Source organism: Genypterus blacodes, unplaced genomic scaffold (genome assembly GCF_046128005.1).
Source record: "Genypterus blacodes isolate CSIRO-AG114 ecotype Tasmania unplaced genomic scaffold, CSIRO-AGI_Gbla_v1 ptg000032l_1, whole genome shotgun sequence".
NCBI classification, from domain to species: domain Eukaryota; kingdom Metazoa; phylum Chordata; class Actinopteri; order Ophidiiformes; family Ophidiidae; genus Genypterus; species Genypterus blacodes.
The window spans coordinates 4,182,207-4,204,187 of record NW_027466845.1 but is presented as its reverse complement, the minus strand read 5'-3'; the positions used below and the strand labels follow the sequence as shown (position 1 = coordinate 4,204,187).

Genomic DNA, 21,981 nt, shown 5'->3' with positions numbered 1-21,981 from the left:
GACACAGCCGTCTCTGTGGGTAATGGCATGTCTTGTGGAGAGCATTGTGGAGGTCCCTCAGAAGTGTGGGCACAAGACAAATAGCTCTCATCAATATCTGCCTGCTGCTCTGTCGCTACAGCAAATGAAAACGGATGACAGAATGCTTCTCTGACATCTGAGAACATCTCCGGGGGAAAAACAGCCGCGCAGAAAGAACATCAAGAACGGTTCTGTCGATAGAAACGCTGTAGACGTCTCCAGGTGTACTTAAAGAGACCCAACTAAAAAGTTACTCTGATCTTAATGGAGTTAGATTGCCAGTATGCAGAGCTGAAATGTGCAGCTGTTACAAAAATCATCAGCCATATGTAACTACTGTAAATGTTTAGGTGGAGTAGCAGTGAGGTGACTAGGTTGATGCTAAGATCATGGTGGTAAAAACATTGGTGGTATCGTTGTAGACGTGTATTTTACCCCCCTACCCCTGTTTTTGATTCATAAATATGCTGGAATTAAGTTAAGGCTACACAATCCCCGAAATATATAAATGTTGGGTATTGATAGGATTCCTTCCGCCGATTTACCGTGATGACGTGGTTCTTCCCTATTGGCCTTCTTGTTGGAGTCATGTGTTGCTGCATCATATCCGACGTCTCTCCCCGTCTCCACTCTTTCTGGAGCCTCAATCGTATACGGACACAAAGCAAAAACAACAGGATAGTAAACTCTTCCAAACATCTCTCACAGTTCTCTGGAGGTGGCAGACATCTTTTAATACAGCATCAAATAGCACTACATCCATTATAACATAGTGTAGTCACAGAAGGGAACAGTCGACCCTGAGCTACACGGGGACGTTTCCACTAAACCTTCGCATTTTGCTTACATCTTTCAGATTTTCCCCTTAGAATTATGGATTTAACAACACATTTCAATGTTCGGTTAAAGTGCTCCATCACAGTTCTTCCTCTCTATCACATCCCAATAAAACATTTTGTCTACATTTGTTTTCTGTACAGTTATACTTATCTTAAATGCTACCATAAATGTCAGAGCATGCTGCTGCCCCTCACACTAAACTGCAAAACTGGCACAATACCACCACATGACATCACGTCAGAAAAAGGACTTCAGTCACAGCGCTGTCAGAGCCGCTGAGCCTAAAACACAGCTAACACCGTCCCGGAGTGCTCCTCTTCCTCTTCCACTGTAACAAGACAGACGAGACAGACCAGGAGATTCATAGCACCTGCAACCGCTCGGAACCCTTCGTCTAATTTTGGTGTCTGACATCATTGTGGTCCCGATCGATCCTTTGGTCCTAAGGATTGTGGGCTTGAAGCGGCCTTGCTCTCGCTCACACAAAATGGAGGCAGAGGGGTAATTGCAGTGCAGCACCATCGACGGCCGGTGAATGGTTAGACTCCTTTAGTCCAAACACACACAGTGTTCTTTAATTAAGCTTCACACACATGTACACTCACACACACACATCCTGCACAGCTCTGGGCACATGCACGAACCTGCAGTCCGGGAGGAGGAAAAGAACTAGAACACAACTAATATGAGCATCATCTTCCTCCACCCCTCTCCCCGTGGCGTTGGCACAGCCTCTCTCACAGGCACCAGTATGGAGCCAGGCTCCTGCGGTCCCTCTCGTAAACATCGGGTATGACCCCGTAGGGCGTCTGCACCATCTTAACAGAGTTTCTGCCAAACAGCTTCCTCTCGTACTCGATGAGCTGGCGCCAGAAGCCGCCGTTGGGCCGTATGACGGGGCGGCGGGCCTTGACCCAGGCGTGGGCCTCTGCCAGAGACACACGGTGGTACTTCATGAGGTAGGCCAGGCACAGAGAGGCCGAGCGGCTCACACCGGCCGCACAGTGCACCAGCACCGCTCCGCGCTTTCGCCCAACGCTGTGGATCTTATCGGCCACGCTGTCGAAGTACAAGGAGATGGGGGAGTGAGGCATGTCTGCCAGGGGGACTTTGACGTACTCCATGTGTGGCCAGTTGAAGTTGGGCAGCTCGATGGTGGCGTTGACCACACAGGTGATGCCCTTGGACAGCAGCAGGCTGCGGTTGGACGCCACGTTCCCCCTGCTGAGGAAGAGGTTGGGGGTGATTTGCGCGATGCCTCCCAGCAGACTGCCGTTCTCGGGCATCAGCCTGGGCACGGCTGTGGGCACCATGGAGCTCCGGTGGTGCTGGTGGTGGTGGTGGAAAAACCCTTGGCTCCGGGAACCCATTGTGGAATGATGTCGCCTCGAGAGTGATGAAGAATCGAAAGTGGCAAAGAAAATCTTCAGGAGATCAAAGTCATAGCAGAGCAGTGAGAGCGGACGGAGGCTGGCAGGTCTGGAACACAAAGAGAGAGTTCACTTTTAATCGGATTTATTAATGAGGGATACATTAAGGATCAGGAAAAGAACAACGTTTGGGTTGTTGGGTTGTTAGAAACATTTATAGCTACACGTAGAAAATTCCTGCACCAGAGTTCAATGCCAGGATCCATGACTCCTCTTTGCACCGAGGTTGGAAAAAGCGGTTCTTAACTTATGAAGTCATCTTACAAAATAACAAATAGAAGTAAAAATAATTAGTTTCAAATGACAAACCCTTCCTAGAGCATGTGCATTATTCAAAGCTCGTATCCGTGTCTCTCTATTCTGAGCTCTTAGACTGACAAACACATCGCTGTGGCATCACTGCTATTTGCAAAGACTCCAGCTCAACCGTGCCAGATTCCTTTTTGGACGGCGATGTGCTGAGACAGACGACGTTCTGCTGCCCGTGCCTGGCTGCAGTCGCTCACAGTGTTTGACTAACACAGAAACATATTGGGCACACAGTCTTCACATGGCAATGACATCATCGGGTTTGTGCGGCGCGTGTGTGCAGTGTACTCTGCTGTCGCTCTGTATTCAGGTGTAATGGCTGCAGCTTCTCTCTTTGACCTGCTGCACGCTGAGACACGCCTCCCTCTGCCGTGTGAGCGCAGACCCCCCTGGAGGCACACACACACACACACACACACCTCAGCTCCTGTTCATCCATCCACAGCCCCCGCATACAGATTACATCTCTCATCTCTCTGCCTATTGCCGCCGTTAATGTCATTTCAGACGGCAGCAAACAGGAGGGAGGAAAGGTAATCATGTGCCGCGTTCATACTTCATTTGAGCGCGTTAATGATTCACTTTTGCTTTTTTGCATCGCAGAGTAATCACTCCAGTCAGGCGATGTCTTCTTCTTTGATGCTTTTACGAGCTGGAACACGACGGAGTACGATGTGGCATGCAGGATGTGTTTTCTATGTGTGTATGATGAAAATAGCCGCCTGTGTTGGTTGCTTGACTTATCAGCGGAGGGCCCACAGCCCCCGGGCGTCGCTTCACACGCTGTTGCTCTTGTCGTGCGTCATCCAAAACCGTGTGCACTATTTCTGGCCGCCGGGGCTTTTTTTCCCCCCTTTCTTTCTCAGCCCCAGTCTGGATAACGAGCTGCATGCATCCAGCGTGTTAAACAAGAACTCATGCCTGCAGAAACCACCTGATCGTACATACAGACACCTGCATGTGAGACGCATCAGATATCTATATGGAAGGAGGAGGGGGTGGGAGTTCAGTGTGTGTGTGTGTGTGTGTCGTCCTTTAATCTGATTTTATCTCACCACATCCAGCATGTGTGGAAGGTATGAACTCACTCATGCGGCTGAAAACTGCTTCACAACAGAAATGAGATTTTGACATGGAAATGTTTAGCAAAATTCCTTTTCCAGATCCTTTTTAAGTGCATAAATTTGATCTTAATTCATAAACACGCACAGTTTATTCCTTATTTGCTGCTGTTTTTTGAGCTTAGCAAATACGAAAATATGAATAAGTCATATTTAATTTAGTTGCTGTTGCCTATGAGTTGCATTCAGGTCCGGCCCTCAGCGTTGATTCTTTGTTTTGTGCTTTCGTCTTCCTTTGGATCAAACATGTGTGCCCTTCATGCTTCATCTTCACTCTGTCAGTCAAACAAAAAGGACGTCTACCCTCTTCAGAAAGTTCCCTTCTCCTTTACTCCTCTTCCTCTATCCAGCACAGCTTTGCCGTCTCAGCACGTCTGCTCGCTTCACAGCCTGAAGAAGAAGAAGATGAAACCTTTCCTCCCCGCTCAGCCTCATTCCCGCTTGCCAATCATTCTGCACCGTGCCTCTGAAATGGTTGCCATGGATCGTGTGATGGTGCGGCACGACTGCACCTTTTCTCCACGCCGTCGCCGCGGGTGATATGACAGCCAGTCACGCATGCTGCTCTGAAGCCCCTAACACCATGACGTCACCCCTCAAACCAGAGCGTCTCTGCATAAATGCTCCTACAAATGATGAAGAAAGAGCGAGTATTGTGTTGTGATGTATTTAGACTGAAATCTGGATAAATCAAAGTAAACTTTTTCTGGGTAACGGACTCAGATTATGGGATTATAAATCTATTTCTTCTGGCATGTAAACGCCATAGACGGACTGCTTCACATGCATTTCCTCAAGGTAAACGTTTTGTGTACAGTCCAGTCAGAGAATGTTGGAATCCTACAAAGTCCCTCTGTGTATACGTCTTTGTCTGAGCGCAGGTAAACAGAGTGTATGAGAAGATTGAGAACATGCAGCTCACACACCAACTGTGTCAAACATGAAGACTGAACCACAGCGGCGGAGAGACACAATTCATTTTCTGGAACGAGAGAGAGAGAGAGAGAGAGAGAGAGAGAGAGAGAGAGAGAGAGAGAGAGAGAGAGAGAGAGAGAGAGAGAGAGAGAGAGAGAGAGAGAGAGAGAGAATGGAAAGAGCAAGAGAGAGAGCGAGCAAGAGAGAGAGAGAGAGAGAGCGAAAGAGAGAGAGAGCAAGAGTGAGCAAGGGATAGAGAAAGAGAGCGAGAGAAAGAGAGAGAGAGAAAGAGAGAGAGATATGAGATGGCAGAAAGAGGAAGATAAGATAAACGCTGCGTGTACCATCAGCTGATGACAAACTGTTGCTGTGGCAACCTGCTGACCAAAGTAAGAGGTTCGCAGCCTTATCAGCAGAAGACAAGAGGACAGAATAATCCTGGGCCCGGTCCCAAGTGCTGATGCACCACAGGTTTGGCTCTGCTGAGATCTGCTGGGTCCTGAGGGTTTATTTATACCAGACCAGGCTGCAGAGAGCGGAGGAGGAAGAGGAGGAGGAGGAGAATTATACAGAAGCTGTCCAAGAAAGAGAATCTACTGTATGCTGGCACAGAGACGCTGCTGAGAGGATTGATTCACCAAAATAAACACAGAGGCATTTTAACACAGTGAACCAAAATAACGCACAAACCCAAAACCCTCCACCACACACACACACACACACACACTCTGAAGGAATGTGACAAACAGCCGATTCAGAATTCTATCACTTATTAATGAGCCGGCTCATCAGAGAACGCAAAGCACCTGTGTGATCATCGCTGTGTGTGGCAATGCAAGGACAATTTGGGATGAGATAGGAAACATAGCATACCTCCGCCAAGGCCCAGTAGGTCTCCACTTAGTTTATTGACCAGACCGGTATCGCTAAATATGACATCGATGTACAAAAGAAGATTATTATCCTGACAGAATCAATGACTGAGACAAATGTTGTGAAGTCTTCCTCTGGAAAAGATCTCACACACACACACACACACACACACACACACACACACACACACACACACACACACACACACACACACACACACACACACACACACACACACACACACACACACACACACACACACACACACACAGGAAAAGCAAGAAATGTGTGTGAATGTTTGTGGAACTTTTATTGATCTGTGGACTTGGCTGAGGACCAAGAAGAAGAAGAAGAAGAGGAGGAGGAGTGAATGATGAACTCAGTAAACCAGGCAGGACTGAGGGAGAAGAGCTGTGATGTCTAAAGCAAAGGGATTAGTGAGCGTTTCAGTTCATTTAAGAGGAGAACACAAGATCTCCAGGTTTGTGACTCAGATCATCCTCAGCTCCTCTTCCTCCAGCGTCTCCTTCAATCTCTCAGGTTGGATCAGTCAACAGGTGGAGCGACCTCACAAATCATTTAACGCACAACTCCATCTCTCTCTCTCTCTCTCTCTCTCTCTCTCTCTCTCTCTCTCTCTCTCTCTCTCTCTCTCTCTCTCTCTCTCTCTCTCTCTCTCTCTCTCTCTCCCCCTCTCTCTCTCCCCCTCTCTCTCTCCCCCTCTCTCTCTCCCCCTCTCCCTCTCTCCCTCCCTCCCTCTCCCCGTGGGAAGATTCCACAGGGGTCTGGTTCCACCTCCGCTAACACAAATTGGAAACGTGAGCCACCTACAGCGGAAACTAGAGCGGTGAACTCGCTCTCCAGCAACGAAGGCGGAACCCGGAAACCTCATCCCAGCTGAACCTGACGGGGGCGAGTGACTGCTTCCTCACCGACCCTGGGACGACTGCATCATTTGTATCCGAAAACACAGAAATGACCGAGGTCAGAGCGACGGCAGAGGGAACAAAAGGTGAAAGAACACTCGCCGCCCTCGACGCCGCCTAGCAATCAAAAGCAATCAGTTCAGCGTCTCAGGCCAGGTAACATCAGGAGAAGACGACCAACAAAGACACAAGAATGTTCTTTTTCCTCCTCGGATGGAGCAGCTACGGTTACAGCTTTCGACAACTCCGTGGTGACAAAAGATGCTGTTGTGCAACACAAACGCTTTGATGTGAAGCGTGGTGAGCGTAAACACTGGCCTCCACGCCGCCGGCCCGTTCAGTCACAGAGGGCAGAGTCCAGGCGAAGGACGGGACTCGGCTCTGGCACCTTCTTCTAACAACCGACACCGGGTGTCACTCACAACTCAGTGTGGAGGCCGTCACACACACACACACACACACACTGGCCTACTTTGAGCCTGGCAACACACGAAACAAACACAAGGCTGGAATGGAGAGAGTGTGTTTGAGGTTGTAAATGCAGCTGACATCTCTTTCCACTCACTCATTGGCTTGTTGTTCTATTCTCTTCTGTTCTCTTTTGTTCTCTTCCGTCTATCCGATCCTGATTATTCCATCATTCTCCCCAGCAGATGGACGAGCCTGACTGCTCGGGGACGTTCTGATCAATGAAATTCTTCCCTGATGTGAAATGATAATGAGACAGCTTTATCATGAACCATAATCAGCGGGACGAGTGGTGAATATCAAACGCTCCCGGGATGAGACGATCCCACCACAGCAGCGTCGATCACACTGAGGGTTTGGGCTGTGGCTGTGTGGCTGGTGAACAGGTCTCATCGGGGATCTAACCTGTCCTTGTGCTCGTTCACTAGCTACAGCACAACAATCTCACAGTTTCATTGCACATCAGCTGCAGTTTCATGATTATTTACAAACCTGCATATTGTTTTCTGTTTCATTCAACTGTTCTCCCTTTGTGGCTGTTTCTCTCAGGGTTTGGACTTGAGTGAAGTTTTAAGACCACATCCAAACGACCCAGGTTTGGTCCAAAATCCAGGAATTAATTCTGGCACTATCTTTACCTGCAGCTGTGGACAATTTAGACAACGTTCCTTTATGCTTTACTGCCTATTCTCTATTACAGACTGGAGTCATTAACAGGTGACACACACACACACACACACACACACAGTATCATCCAGCAGGACACTGTGTTCATTTGAAGCACCGTCAGAAAACAAACAACAAAGGTTTCAACCCTTAGTTTGTCATTTTGATCACAGATTTAACAGTGGACATCAACAAACATCTACAAACTACAAAGTCACAGTCACAGTAAAGTTTACACTGGGAGCCTCCCTGTGCGTGTGTGTGCGCGCGCCTGTGTGTGTGTGTGTGTGTGTGTGTGTGTGTGTGTGTGTGTGTGTGGACGCTGTGAATGACTCCACAACCTGAATCATTTATGTTGGGAGCTGTGAATGAGCGCCGCTGCCCTCTGCGCATGTGTGCCGCTGCTTTACCAACTTAATGTATAGAACCCAAACCCTCATGGCATCGATGTCTTAATGATCTCAGCGCGCTATGGACGCACGGAGCCGCAGATGTGACGCTTGAACACACGCAGCCACATTCCAACACCGCGGCTGAAGTGTCAGACTCTCATCACTCTGCTGACATCATCACATGTGTTCCTCTACATCTATAAATCTATGGAATTAAATGGATCTTCTGCTTTCTGATCAGTTTCCAATCAGACACAGAAGTGAACTTACCAGATGGAGCTTCTCTTACAGCGCGGAGCCGGCGGGCATGTGTGTGTGTGTCCGTGTCCGCTGCCTCAAGCTCCGGACATCCACCTTCCGTCTGAGCGAGGAGGAAGAGGAGGAAGAAGAGGAGGAGGAGGAGGAGGAGGAGGAGGAGGAGGAGGAGGAGGAAGATCACGGGCCGCCCGGTGCCAAACAGCGCATCGACACAACGTGGAAGTCCTGAAGAAGAATACGAGCCATCAGCGCGTCCGTGGCTCTACGGCGGCAGGAGCGGCGTGCACAGGAGTCGATATGAGGGGCGAACAGTGCCACCACAGGGGGGGGGGAGGAGCTACACACACACACACACACACACACACACACACACACACACACACGTGAAATCAATGAATAACAAACAGAAACATGAACAAACCTGTTGTTCAATTGAATTCATCTTTGATTCAATGTTGTGAATCTAAAACCCATTAGAAAATCACAGCTTGCTCACTTATTCTTCTAATTATGAAATGAAATGAAACAAAACCCTTTTTAAAGTCAAAAATGAATCTATTCAGGCACAGATCATGTTTATATCCCAGTGCCATATAGATGCTGGGTTTGAAATTCTAGGCCTCTAGCTCTTTAATATCACTTCATTTAACACCACAAAGTCCTGATCTGCTGTCATCTTATGATTGTTATGGGCAGACTTTTAGTTTTGTCCACTGACCCAAGAGCAAACTACAGTTCGTGCTTGTTGGGTGAATCTTTTTCATTTTGCCACATTTCCTCATAGCTCTCCTTCTCTGTGGCACCAATCAGCCCTCATACAGGGAGGGCGGTCTCAATCGCCTACCCTGGGCCCTGAAACACAGACTGTTGGTGAGATGCTTACAACAAGGCACAGCTCTGTTCCACACCACCTTACCTACAGACTAACTATGTTTGTTGAGCCACAGTTTCAAGCTTAGCTGCACTGATTTGAAGGTTAGGGATCACTACCTCCTGTTGATGAGCTCTAATTATGAGCTGCAGCTAAGATGGTTTAACTGCGATTGTTCACATGGGGTCACTCACACACGAGAGGCACATCGAAACAATCAGATTGATCTTATCTTGGCCGTGCACGTCTCCTTTAACCTGACACCTTGAAGTATACACTTGCTTAGTGTACATGTGACCTGTGTGGTGAGAGTGAGAACACCTGATACAGCGCTTTGCAAACAGTGTGTGAGTTCTTTGAATGGAACAACCCCCCCCCCCCCCCCTCAGTGTGATCATGTTGCACTTGAACCAACGTGAAGAGCAAAGTGAGAGTTGGGGATAAACAATACAGGATGGCTTTGTTAGGGTGGCACAATATGTTCCCATTTTCCATTTCTGCCCTAAATAGAAATCCAATTTTCTATGGTTGTTAACACACACACACACACACACACACGCACCCTGGCCTTGCTGGCTACAGGTTCACATGAAAAACAAACACATTCAGCAACAGGAAACAGAACACATTGCATTTTCTTTAGCTCTGTTGATTTAAATCTCATTCCGTCTCGCCCGGGGACAGGGACAGCCGTGATTGCCTTGCTTGTGTCCAGGTTGTGTTGACCACACATGACCCACAGTGTCCCTGTCCACAGCTGAGACCTCCCACACCAGCTGTGTGTGTGCAGTCCTCAGTGATACTGTATCCCCGTGCAAAACCATAATTAGCCCTGCCTTCCAAAGTCTATGCTATTTCCAAAGGGCTCCTGAGGGAGGTATTATTCTCTCCATACACCCGTGGCCCCGGCCTCAGAGTCGCTCCTAATTACATTCCAAATTCAATCAACTGGAAACAAACAGCAGCATCACCAGGCAGAGCAACCCGAAAATCTCAGGCAAGGCTGACAGAGAGAGAGAGAGAGAGAGAGAGAGAGAGAGAGAGAGAGAGAGAGAGGGAGAGAGAGAGAGAGAGAGAGAGAGAGAGAGAGAGAGAGAGAGAAAGAGAGTGAGAAGACAGAGAGTGAGAGAGAGCAAGAGAGAGAGAGAGAGAGAGAGAGAGAGAGAGAGAAAGAGACAGAAAGAGAGTGAGAAAGACAGAGAGTGAGAGAAAGCAAGAGAGAGAGAGAGAGAGAGAGAGAGAAAGAGACAGAAAGAGAGTGAGAAAGACAGAGAGCGAGAGAGAGCAAGAGAGAGAGAGAGAGAGAGAGAGAGTGAGAGGGAGGGAATGAGAGAGAGCAAGAGAGAGAGCGAGCAAGAGAGAGAGAGAGAGCGAAAGAAAGAGAGAGAGCGAGAGTGAGCAAGGGATAGAGAAAGAGAGCGAGAGAAAGAGAGAGAGAGAAAGAGAGAGAGAGAGAAAGAGAGAGAGAGAGAGAGAAAGAGAAAGAGAGAAAGAGAGCAAGAGAAAGAGAGTGAGCGAAAGAGAGAGCGAGAGAGCAAGAGAGAGAGAGAAAGAGCGAGAGAGAGAAAGAGAGAGCGAGAGAGAGAGCAAGAGAGAGAGAAAGAAAGAGAGAGAGAGAGAGTGCACGAGAGAGAGAGAAAGAGCGAGTGAGAGAGAGAGAGAGCGAGAGAGAGAGCAAGAGAGAGAGAAAGAAAGAGAGAGAGAGAGAGTGCACGAGAGAGAGAAAGAGAGAGCGAGAGAGAGAGCAAGAGAGAGAGAAAGAAAGAGAGAGAGAGAGAGTGCTTGAGAGAGAGAGAAAGAGCGAGTGAGAGAGAGAGCAAGAGAGAGAAAGAGAAAGAGAGAGAGAGCGCGAGAGAGAGAAAGATAGCGAGAAAGAGAGAGAGAGAGAGAAAGAAAGAGAGAAAGAGAGAGAAAGAGCGAGTGAGAGAGAGATATAGAGCGAGAGAGAGCGAAAGAGAGATAGAGAAAGAGCAAGTGAGAGAAAGAGAGAGAGAGAGAGCAAGCGCGAGTGAGAGAAAGAGAGAGAGAGAGCAAGAGAGAAAGAGAGAGAGAAAGAGAGAGAGAGAAAGAGAGTGAGAGAAAGAGAGAGAGAGAGAGAGAGAAAAAGAGAGAGAGAGAGAGATTCTTGCCGGGGACTGTAATGTCAGATGAGTCAGAGGCATTCTGGGTAGATGAACACTGCTTTGCAATCTAAAGCGCAGACTGAATAATTCCCCCTGACACATGTGCATCATCTCAGGCACCTGCAGGTTTCTGAAGGAGCCGTCTGCTCTGAGTGAGCAGGGAGCCACACTGATGAACCCTGAGCTCTGTAACAGCAGATAAGTGATGGGTGTGGCAGAGCAGAGGGGCCACGCTGATTTGAAAGTAAGATCCTCCGCTCGTCCCTCAAAACCGCCAGCATTAAACAAACCGTGCCGTTCAGTCACGGTTACTAATTCATACTTCCTGTGACCCGGGGGGAGAGAGGCGTCAATCCACATCATGAATTACAAATGCAGCGATCCCACTATGGCAGGGTTCTATCGGTCCAGATCACTCAGGTAGAAGGCAGAAGATGACAGCTAACACATTTCAGCAACCCGGTGTGAGAGCTGAGGCAGAAGAACATGTAGGGGAACTATAGGAGCACTGGCTCCGGCTCAGACAGGCCTGGCTGTTTACCGGGAATGTTCTGACAGGATCCGGGGTGGGGAGAGATAGAAAGCTTCAGGAGTGAGTCGGCCGGCCTCAGCATCAACTGGGATCAAAGCTTCGGCATCTGAGTGTGTGTGTATCCATACATTTGTGTCCCTGAGTAAACTGTAAATCTTCACACTAATCCAAACCGGATTATAGCAAATGGCCGTAATTGATGAATCGCAATGCATGGATTTCTAAGGTGGTGATTCAATTAATTTAATAATTAATTTACTTTATTATTCTTCCTTAAACTCCACTAGTCGAGTGCAATCACATTTCCATAATCTCATTAGTAAATTCTGTTAGGTAAAAAAAAGGTGTGTTGAATGAATGAATGTTGAAGTCATGAAATTAAATCCTGGCTGGAATAAAAAAGATCTGTGACGCATGGAATTGTTCCCTAAATAATCGTGATCGAGTCGCATTGGGACCAAAACATATCCTGCCCCCTTAATGGAGAGTGTGTGGTGGTCAGTGGGTCTAAAAAAAGCTGCTGCTGCTCCCACAGGCGCTTCCAGCTGTGACGGTGCTAAACAGACACATGGGATCTGAGCATTTGCTCTGGCATGCACGGGCGGCTGAGTGTGACACCCCTCCCAGTTAGACAAACACGTTTCACTGCTGCACCGTAGGAACGAGACCCTGCAGGGAGCGGCGGCATCACAACCTTACTGTTGCCGTCCTCTCTCCCTTAGTCTCCCTTAGTCCTCCAGTAAATCTGCCAGACCGAGTGCTGAATGTCTGCATTTAGGTCGCTCCCTTTCCTTCAATCATAGAGAAAGAGGAAAAGCACGTACACGGATGAAGAGGGGGGTGGGGGTAGGGGGAGGCTAGTCACGACTCCTCATGCCCAGCAGATGAGCACAAGCAACAGGGCACGTGTGTGTGTGTGTGTGTGTGTGTGTGTGTGTGTGTGCATCTCAACAGAGCTGCCTCCCCCACCTTCCCCAGCCACCACTCCTTTCAGACTTTCAGTGTGCCAGAGACCAGGTTGCCAGGGTAACCTCCTGTGTTGACAACGGGAGACAGGTTCACCTCTATGTTAATCACTACCGTGCAGTAATGACCAAAGGAGAGGTGGAGGAGGGGAGGGAGGCAGGTTTGACCTTTTAAGGGGAGAAGGAGGGTTAACAACACTTTCCCCTGAAGCAAAGTTAAAAATCCATAGAGGAGCTATAAAGTTACTATTTTCTGATGCAGTTTACAGTATAATGTGGAGTGAAGTATGACTCAGCTTGGTTTTGTTGTGCTTTAGTATTTCACTCTCGAGTAAATAAACAGCAAATCCTGTTTCTTCATCTCCTTCATCTCCATCAGTGGTGCTGAGCCGACCCAACACCTCTCTCCCGTTTGGAGCCATGAGCCGGAGCTGTAAACAGAAAATGGCGGAGGAGACGATTGATCAAAGCCTCGTTTGCAAGTTGGTTTGGCACCGGGACGCCGGTAAAGATGCCAAGTGGAACCATAAGGAAAACTGGAAATGAGCAATTTCATTCCACTGCCTCATTTGTTTAGAACTCTGATTTGAGAACATGTGGGTGGGACACCGCTGTCCCGCCCTCATCAAAATAGGTTTGAGTGTGTCGTTCTAATCGCAGTTCACCAAGGTCAATGCAACTGCTGTTTGCTGCTCTGATGAGCCTGTCAGAGGCCGGCCACCGCCTGCCGGCCTGTGTTCCGTGTGTCACAGTTCACCTTCGTCACGCCGGCCCACTTCCACAGATGGGGGCGATGGGAAAGCATGGAGCGAGCGACTGTGTGTCACTGTGAAACGTGTTTAACTCCCAAAGACTGACAAGACGGTGATCCCGGCACAGATCGGGATGAAATCTGCAAGCAAGATGATGAAACGAGTCCAAGCGAATCTACGATAATGCGTTTAAAGTCGAGCGTGCACTTTGCAGAGGAAACACGCACACACATCTTCCTGTGTGTGACCTTAAAGCCGCTGTGAGAGCCATGAAGGATCAGAACAGAGACTCGCTAAGCTGCTTGTCTGTTGTCCTGGGTGATTCATGTTATCTGCTCTTCTTCTCCTGTGCCTCAGCCTTATCAAAGAGCTCCGAGGTCATTCGTAAGGTTTTACAGTACACAGCAAACAAACACACACCCAGTAATCTTTACAGAAAACATTTTATTACAGGACAAATAAATACAATCTTGTTTGGATGAAGTATTGTATTAAGACTGATGCAAAAAACACAAAAAGACCTAACAAATGTTACAGTACTTCAAAACCAGAAGCTACAATGAAACTTCTCACAGGCTCACAGTGTTGCTATGACACCAGGGTACCACGGAGCGTCACACACACTCCCGTCCTACGCCTTAGTGATGTAGCCCTCCTTGATGAGGAAATCGTAGATTTTGCGAGTCTTGTTGACGTCGATCTTGATGAGCGCCCGGGCCTGAGCGAGCCGCAGCCCGCCCTGTCGCCTGCACTCGTTCAGCAGGGCCTGCTTGTACTCCAGGTAGGCCCCGGGCACCAGGCGCACCACCTGGCACAGCTACGGGCACACAGACACACACCAGGGTTACAAACATACGCTTTGAAACGTTTAGATGTCATAAATATGCTTAATAGCGCGTGAATGTCAGTGTGTGAGGTGTGTGTCTCCTGGTTGAGTCTTTGTCCCTGAGACTTTAGCTGCAGTGTAAAGCGTCGTACCTCTTTCTCCCGCTCGTTCAGCTTCTCTGTCCCCGGCAGACCCGTCAGGTTGAGGGGAGGAGCGCTCCGCCTACCTGTTGCTGCGGAATGGAAATTCAATAACAGTCAAACAACCCCCGTTTACTGGTCTACACCTCGGAGAACATAATAGCAGGCTGACAACATCCAGTTAATTCCACTGCTGGAAGGGACGGGTGGACGGGGGGGACAAATATTTACTACGTGCAAATTGTGTAAATACAGCTGTGCACTGGAGGTGAAAGAAGCAGGAGCATAAATATGCAGGCAGGCTCCCATTTTTTCCTGTGTCTTTATGGAGGAGCGTCTCAGAGAGAATACATTAATGTGACTGAGCCTGGGGCTGCGCCAAGGCAGCAGGGAGGGGAGGGGGCGAGAGAGGGAGAGGGAGAGAGTGTGTGTGTCGAGGGACAGGCAGAGGCTTCGTACCTGACACTGTGATGGTCGTGACAGGTGGAGTGATGCCAGCGTCTCTGTAATCACAGGGAAACGTGTTAGCGTCACACACACACACACACACACACACACACACACACACAGGGTGAAAAGTGTGGCGTCTCACATTGCGGCCTGCTTGCTGAGCCACTGCTGGCACGCCCGTCCGTCCTGGATGTACTGCAGCACGTCGCACAGCATGGTCCTCTTCCTCCTCTCGTCCTCACGCAGACGCTTGGCGCGCTCGTACACTTTGGCACCTGAACGACAAACGGCAGAGGTCAACACAGGGCGTCACAAGGACACCAGCACGCACAGAGCTGAGACTGAGAGTGTGAGAGCGGGCGGAGCTTAGTGCGTCAGCGTCCTCCTGATTCACGAGCGGCTGACAAGATTTAAATTATGGAGATAAAACTTGATGTAAAAGGAACACTTAGTCTTTATTACACCAGCGACTCGGCTAAATAAGAGCGAGCGCTGCAGCCAAACATCTGAAGCTGCTCGATTTACAGGGACGCTGTCTGCTGCCTGCAAGTCATCAAAGTGTTCCAGATGCCAAACCCAACGTGAAGGGTTGGGCACGTCTCAGGTGTGTGTGTGTGTGTATCAGTACTTTACCCTGCTTAGACTTTTTAAACTCCACGCCTCGGCGAGAAAGGAGAGTCAGAGAGGTCGAGAGCAAACTCACTGCAGAAAGACTTGATCCCAGCTTTCCGGTACTCCTGCAGCCGGCGGATCTCTCTCCTCAGCTCAAACTCCACTGTAAGAGAGAGAAGAAGAACACACCTCAACACCTTCACATGGGGATTCAAGAGTTGAATCGACACGTCCGACACTGTGTGGACTTAATAATCTTCACAGAGGCTGAATCCATGCTGTGGATTGCACAGGTATACTTATTACATCGGTCACTGACAGAGAGGGAAAGTTGCAGACAGAGGAAGGCTTCACCTGACAGGCTCATTAGCCCGCTGATGAAATTACTTTGGCCCAGAAAAGTGAAAACACAAATGATCTTTTTGTGACCGTCACCTGTAATGAGGGCGGCTAATGTGCTGTGACAGCGACGCTCCTGCTCCTCGTAAAGAAGCCCAGAGGGACGTGACTGCCTGTCTGCCTGCCTGACTGACTGCCTGCCGAGCGAGGGAAATACTCACGTGCGTGACTTTCGATGAATTTGTCGTGTTCGATAGGCCCGACCACTCGAGCGAAGCGTCTCATGACGTCGTACAGCTCCTGCACCTCCTTTGGGTAGCATCGCTCTAGCACTGAGGGGGGGAGAGAGAGAGAGAGAGAGAGAGAGAGAGACAGTGAGAGTGAGTGAGAGTGTGAGAGAGAGGGTGAAGAGAGTGAGTGAGATTGGGGAGAGAGAGTGAGAGTGTGTGAGAGAGGGAGAGTGAGAGAGAGAAAGAGAGACAATGAGAGGGAGGGAGAGAGGGAGTGAGTGTGCGAGAGAAGGTGAAGAGAGTGAGTGAGATTGGGGAGAGAGAGTGAGAGTGTGTGAGAGAGGGAGAGTGAGAGAGAGAAAGAGAGACAATGAGAGGGAGGGAGAGAGGGAGTGAGTGTGCGAGAGAAGGTGAAGAGAGTGAGTGAGATAGGGGAAAGAGAGTGAGAGGGGGAAGAGAGTGAGTGAGATGGGGGAGAGAGAGTGAGAGTGTGTGAGAGATGAAGAGTGAGATAGAGTGAGGGGGGGGGGGTGTGAGAGAGAGAGCTGAGCAGGAAGTAGATCTATACACCATAGATCTACAGAGTCGGATGTAGTTTATGATGCTGAATGCGTTCTCAGAGTTACTTTGCAAAGACAAACTCTGTAATCTGCGTGGTTTTCACTCAGTCTGCCTCATCTCCTCCCATTTCCCCCGGACTTCCCAGCACGACCGCCGGAGAACACGACATTAACGTGTTGCTTTGAATCAACAGCCGGCTTATGGGCGCATAAACATCCCTGTGTGTGGCGGCGCTGCGTGCTGATCAATAACTGGAGGCTGGTGAGGATTTACTGTCTGGTCCACACACACACACACACACACACACACACACACACACACACACACACACACACACACACACACACACACACACACACACACACACACACACACACACACACACACACACACACACACACACACACACACACACACACACACACACACACACACACACACACACACACACACACACACTTCTGTGGCTGCTGCTGCTTTATGGAGCTTTAAATGAGCGTTCCATGTTCATCAGGAAAACCTCAATGTTTATGGAAGACTGAGGATTCTTCAGTCGTTCATTGTAAGAAACGATCGCTGCCACACAAAGCGGCTGTTTAACGGTTTATTGTTCTTACGAGAAATCTTGAGCCGCCGTTTCCACTCCATAACAATTATTCAGGGAACGATTGGGAATTCTTTCATTTCCGCTGCGATTGGACCTGATTATTCCCATCCACTTAACTCGGCTTAATACGGCTGTGGGAAAAATAATTACACGTTACCGGCAGAGTGCGGAGAACATAGAGAACATACGAGCTCAATCTAGGAGAGGAAGGTTTGAAAGGAGATTCAATTTAGTTTGTTGTTTGTTTCCCCAGAGACCGGATTATTGATTGGAACGTGTCGGACTGATGGAGCAGGATTGTCGCCTTAGAAATCGATGCAGCAATGATGAAGCTTTACGCCATGAATATCTCTGCTGTGTCACTTTGTGGCATTACATCATATCAATTCAGAACCTCGGTGACAAACACAACAGGAAAACACAGTTTAAAATATTTGGTGTGTTTGTGGTGGCCGGTGTTGCTGCGTAACACACAAGAGTCAAAGCCAGAGATGAAAGCTGTTGTGGGGGTGTGAGCAGGCTGGCTCTCTGTGTGTGTGTGTGTGTGTGTGTGTGTGTGTGTGTGTGTGTGATTGCGTGTGTGCGCGTGTGAGTGTGTGTATGTGCATGTATGTGTGTGTGTGTGTCCGTCAGGTTCTTTCATCAGGCTTCCTGCATCCAGGCTTTAATTAGCAGCCACCACAGCAGACTGAACATAGGGAGCCGTGCTTTCATGGAAAACAGACGTGTGTATGAATATCAGCTTCATCAGTCCAGTGCTGCCACACACACACACACACACACACACACACACACGCCAAAAAAATGAACAGCGGGCAAACACTTGAATCATTTATCCTAACGAACCCTGGGGGGCTTCACACACACACACGCACACACACCCCCGCCCGCCAGTAAACAATAACACTGTTGGTCAATTTACCCCAAGCAGTCGCTCAGACATGATACCGCTTCCATTATTTCATGTGACACACACATGCACACACACATACACACACACAGTGAAGAGACACACAATCTTCATTCACAGTCTCCATGACAACCAGTCTGCAGCTCTACAGCTACTCTGAGCTCCCTTTTGTCTTGAAAGACTGGAGAGATAAGGGCAAGGAGGGAGGAGGGAAGAGGGGAGGTAGGGGAGGAAGGGAGGAAGGGAGGAGGGGAGGGAGGGAGGAGGGGAGGGAGGAAGGGAGGAACAGAGGAGGGGAGGAGGGCTACCTGGAGGCTGGAGGACAAATAAATACATCATGAGGGGAGCACGAGCACACACACTCTCACTCTCTATCTCACTCCCTCTCTCTACCTTTCTCACCTCACTCTCACTCTCTCTCTCGCACATTGCCGGCGATGTCACCGGGCACCATGCGGCCATGGATCGCCAGCTCAGACGTGGAGGTGTTTGCAATGAAGCTTTATGAGCCTGATTTAGCTCCGGTGTGAACTCCTCATATATGGAGACGATCTGACTGTTGGGAAATCCAACATGTGGCAGACGGATCAATAAACAAGGCCGCCGCCTCTCCCCGAGCCGCTCGCCACAGCACCGACACGCAGGGATCTATTCATAGTAAAGCAATTAAGCTCTGGCACTCTTGACGCGTGTGTGTGTGTGTGTGTGTGTGTGTATGTGTGTGCGTGCGTGATCAGAGCCCGGTCAGTAAAATAGGAGCTCGGTCAGTTGCCGGGCTGCAGTTAGCCCCGGGGGCCACTGAGGTTAACGGCGGTCGTTACATTGGGCTTGTTTGTGTGCAGCCATGGCAACAGGTGGCAGATTTGGCTGCTGGATATCAAATGCCTCCATGTGCTGCAACACACACACCAGAGCCCAGCCTGTGTGTGTGTGAAGGGAAGGAGGAGGACTCACTCTGGAATTTCCTCAGGTTGATCAGGCCGTGGTCTCTGATGATCCTGGAGGGGAGCAGAATTCAGAAGGTTACACACACACACACACACACACACACACACACACACACACACACACACACACACACACACACACACACACACACACACACACACACACACACACACACACACACACACACACACACAAATAACCACCATGTGCCTACAATCACACGACAGCGCAAGTGCACGTTGGGGTTCAAGGGTCACGGCTCAGGGTTTCTGTCGTGTCACGTTCCTAGAAACACTCCGACAGGCGACAAACTAACAGGGATAAGAAAAGGTGCAGTCTCGTCTTTACAGCCTGAAGCTGAGCCGAGTGTCAGATTGATATTCTAGCGTGCAGAGAGACAAACAGCAGGAGACACACACATTTTAACACCAAACGGCTTTCAGCTTTGGATGAGGTCGTGACAGAGTTGCTGGTTGCATCTGAACAGACCCCCTGCTGCTTTTCAGGCTTAAAATCTGCAATAAGAACCACAATGTTGACAATTCCTGGACTTCTATAGACCTTTTTTGGGAAATAATTACAATTTCAAAGGCGTAATAATGTGGAAATGATTTGGAATGTATTTTAAGGCCTCTCAATATTAGAATCTCTCTTTTGGAGCAAACAGCTTGTAAGGAAACACAAACAGAAATAGTAAATCTTCTTAATTCATTATCGCTAAGAGGATACAGACGGAAGCGCCGAACTGTTTGCTTTCTAATTCTTAATCCAGTATTAATTGCGTTTGGGCAATCTGAGCCCGTGAGATAGAACAAGCAGGAAATGAGGCCGGACGGGACGATGCAGAAGCTTACAGCGCCATCTACTGACAGACTGAGGTCATAACACGCTGCAGAAAGGGACGAGATCAACTCAGAGTAAAGCAGAAACCTACTTCTTCCTGCGTTGTCGTTCCTTTAGTCGTGAATGATAAATGTCAACAACGGCGAGTTTGAGGGCTGAAAGACAAAACAGAGCAGACTGAGAGTGAGCGCCATCAACTTCTCTTATCTTTACAAAACAAAAGGCAAAAATACTGTCAATGTCAACGTCAACATTAATATTCAACCCACCATGCAGGATGTCTGAGTCGTCGTCCACAAAGTCGATGTCTTTCAGATCCCACTCTGCGTAGTTGTCGAACTCCTAAGTGGGACAGTGAAGGGGTTCGTCAGTGTGGCTCTGATCTGAATCACACTGGAGTTCGTCTGCTTTGAGATGAGCGCTCATGTAAATGACTTTCTACGTGTCAGTGGCAGGGAGACACACACACACACACACACACACACGAGGGCACGAGTCGTTATTTCACTGCTGGGTTCAGGGAACAGTTAACATCTCAGGCCTGACACGCGTCCCCCCCCTCCCCCCCTCACCTCCATGAAGTCGGCTCGAGCTGGCATGTATCCAGCCATGTCTCGAGACAGCACCGAGTCAAACGTGGGCCGGGGCGGATCGTCGGTGGCTGAGATGACAGAAATACAAGAAGCTTAACTGGGGTATATGAATTAAACATTACGTCTCCTAGCTGGAAAGAGAAGGAATGGATTGTGAACCTGAGAGCCGGGGGAGATACGGCATCGACTCAATACATCACTAGTTGAAACTAAAAGCAGGCAGAAGGCTGGAAATGTGTGTGAATAAAGGACGATTGTGTCAGACCATCAGGACTCTCTAACTGCTTCTCCCTGCTGGAAATGTATCGTTCAATTTGATGCACAAATCTTTCTGCTCCAGGTTCATTAATGTTGCCACTCCCCATTTTAATAACTCAATATCAAAAGCTGCTACAATCAATGGCTGCAAAGCAGGTGGAATGTGTGTGTGTGTGTGTGTGTGTGTGTGTGTGTGTGTACACTGACGTTTGAAAGGAATGGCGCTCTCGGCGAAGCGAGAGTCTTTGGTCTTGCGCAGGCTGAGTAACGTGGAGGAGAAGAGCGGGTTGTTGATGAAGTTCTTCATGTAGTGGCTCTCGCACTCCTCTTTAGTTTTAGTGCGCATCTGGTACGCCACGTCCTGCCTGAGGGAGGAAATGACATCTGGATATCAGCGTCAGAAAAAGTGATCACAAGCACACAAACAGTCCAGGCTGCAGCGTTGTACTTTGTGCTGTCAACAATCTTATTATTTATAATCCGTCTCTATTCATTTTAGTCATTACCATGACGATGTTTGAGCCTGACAAACCTACAGATTAATAATTACAGCAGTTCAAACACACTGACCAGTTTCCAAAGCCACAGTCCATCACTGCCTCTAGCAGGGCCATCTCCTCCTGCGCCGTCCAGCCGGGCTCCAGGATGGGGAAGTCTGATGTCTGTGTGTGGACACAGATCAGACATGTGTGAGATCATTCACGCTGTGACGTCATACATGCTTGTGTGTGTGTTTTATTCTACTCACCATGATTTCATATTTGTGGTCGCTCTGATGCTTCTTGTATTCAAACCCTCTGGTGAAACACTGAAACACAGACACAGGAAGTGAGACTGAGAGGTGTTCAAAGACAATACCTGTACAAAGCTGTGGTCTGTGTGCTCACCTGGAGGCACAGCAGGAAGGGTGAGGGTCCGCACTCTGCACACTTGATGTAGGGCTCACACAGGCAGGACGAGCAGCCTCTGCACGGAGGCTTATCAAAGGGATCATCTGGAATGAAGAAGTGAACTTATGGTTAAACTCAACTCACTGCAGAGGGCAAACGCAGGAGCGCCATGTGTGAGGAGCTGAGCCTGATCAGCACGTAAACAAATCAACAATGCAACTGTTTATCATATCAAGCTTTATAAACGATTCATTGAGTTGGACTTGGGGTTTATACTACAACTGCAATGCTATTCGTCTTTAATAAACGTTC

General features: G+C 48.8%; 2 protein-coding genes across 7 annotated transcripts in view; both read right to left on the bottom strand.

The window, feature by feature from the left end:
- Positions 1 to 737: 737 nt before the first annotated feature.
- Positions 738 to 8,458, bottom strand: dusp14 (dual specificity phosphatase 14). Its single transcript, XM_076146361.1, has 2 exons — positions 8,232 to 8,458; positions 738 to 2,340 (listed from the first exon to the last, which is right to left on the bottom strand). The coding sequence occupies exon 2, from the start codon at positions 2,229 to 2,231 to the stop codon at positions 1,599 to 1,601; it is 633 nt and encodes a 210-aa protein (XP_076002476.1). The 5' UTR covers positions 2,232 to 2,340; positions 8,232 to 8,458; the 3' UTR covers positions 738 to 1,598.
- A 5,430-nt stretch (positions 8,459 to 13,888) lies between these two features.
- Positions 13,889 to 21,981, bottom strand: part of tada2a (transcriptional adaptor 2A) — a 33,953-nt gene continuing 25,860 nt past the window's right edge. For all 6 annotated transcript variants that reach the window (XM_076146012.1, XM_076146010.1, XM_076146009.1 and 3 more), the window contains 14 exons: positions 21,667 to 21,773; positions 21,528 to 21,587; positions 21,350 to 21,441; positions 20,987 to 21,144; positions 20,501 to 20,589; positions 20,198 to 20,270; positions 20,020 to 20,083; positions 19,092 to 19,135; positions 16,051 to 16,161; positions 15,582 to 15,653; positions 15,021 to 15,153; positions 14,888 to 14,931; positions 14,441 to 14,520; positions 13,889 to 14,279 (listed from right to left, as the gene is read on the bottom strand). In XM_076146012.1, coding sequence (XP_076002127.1) covers positions 14,094 to 14,279; positions 14,441 to 14,520; positions 14,888 to 14,931; positions 15,021 to 15,153; positions 15,582 to 15,653; positions 16,051 to 16,161; positions 19,092 to 19,135; positions 20,020 to 20,083; positions 20,198 to 20,270; positions 20,501 to 20,589; positions 20,987 to 21,144; positions 21,350 to 21,441; positions 21,528 to 21,587; positions 21,667 to 21,773 — 1,313 coding nt within the window. In that variant the 3' untranslated portion in view covers positions 13,889 to 14,093. The remainder of the gene's footprint in view (positions 14,280 to 14,440; positions 14,521 to 14,887; positions 14,932 to 15,020; positions 15,154 to 15,581; positions 15,654 to 16,050; positions 16,162 to 19,091; positions 19,136 to 20,019; positions 20,084 to 20,197; positions 20,271 to 20,500; positions 20,590 to 20,986; positions 21,145 to 21,349; positions 21,442 to 21,527; positions 21,588 to 21,666; positions 21,774 to 21,981) is intronic.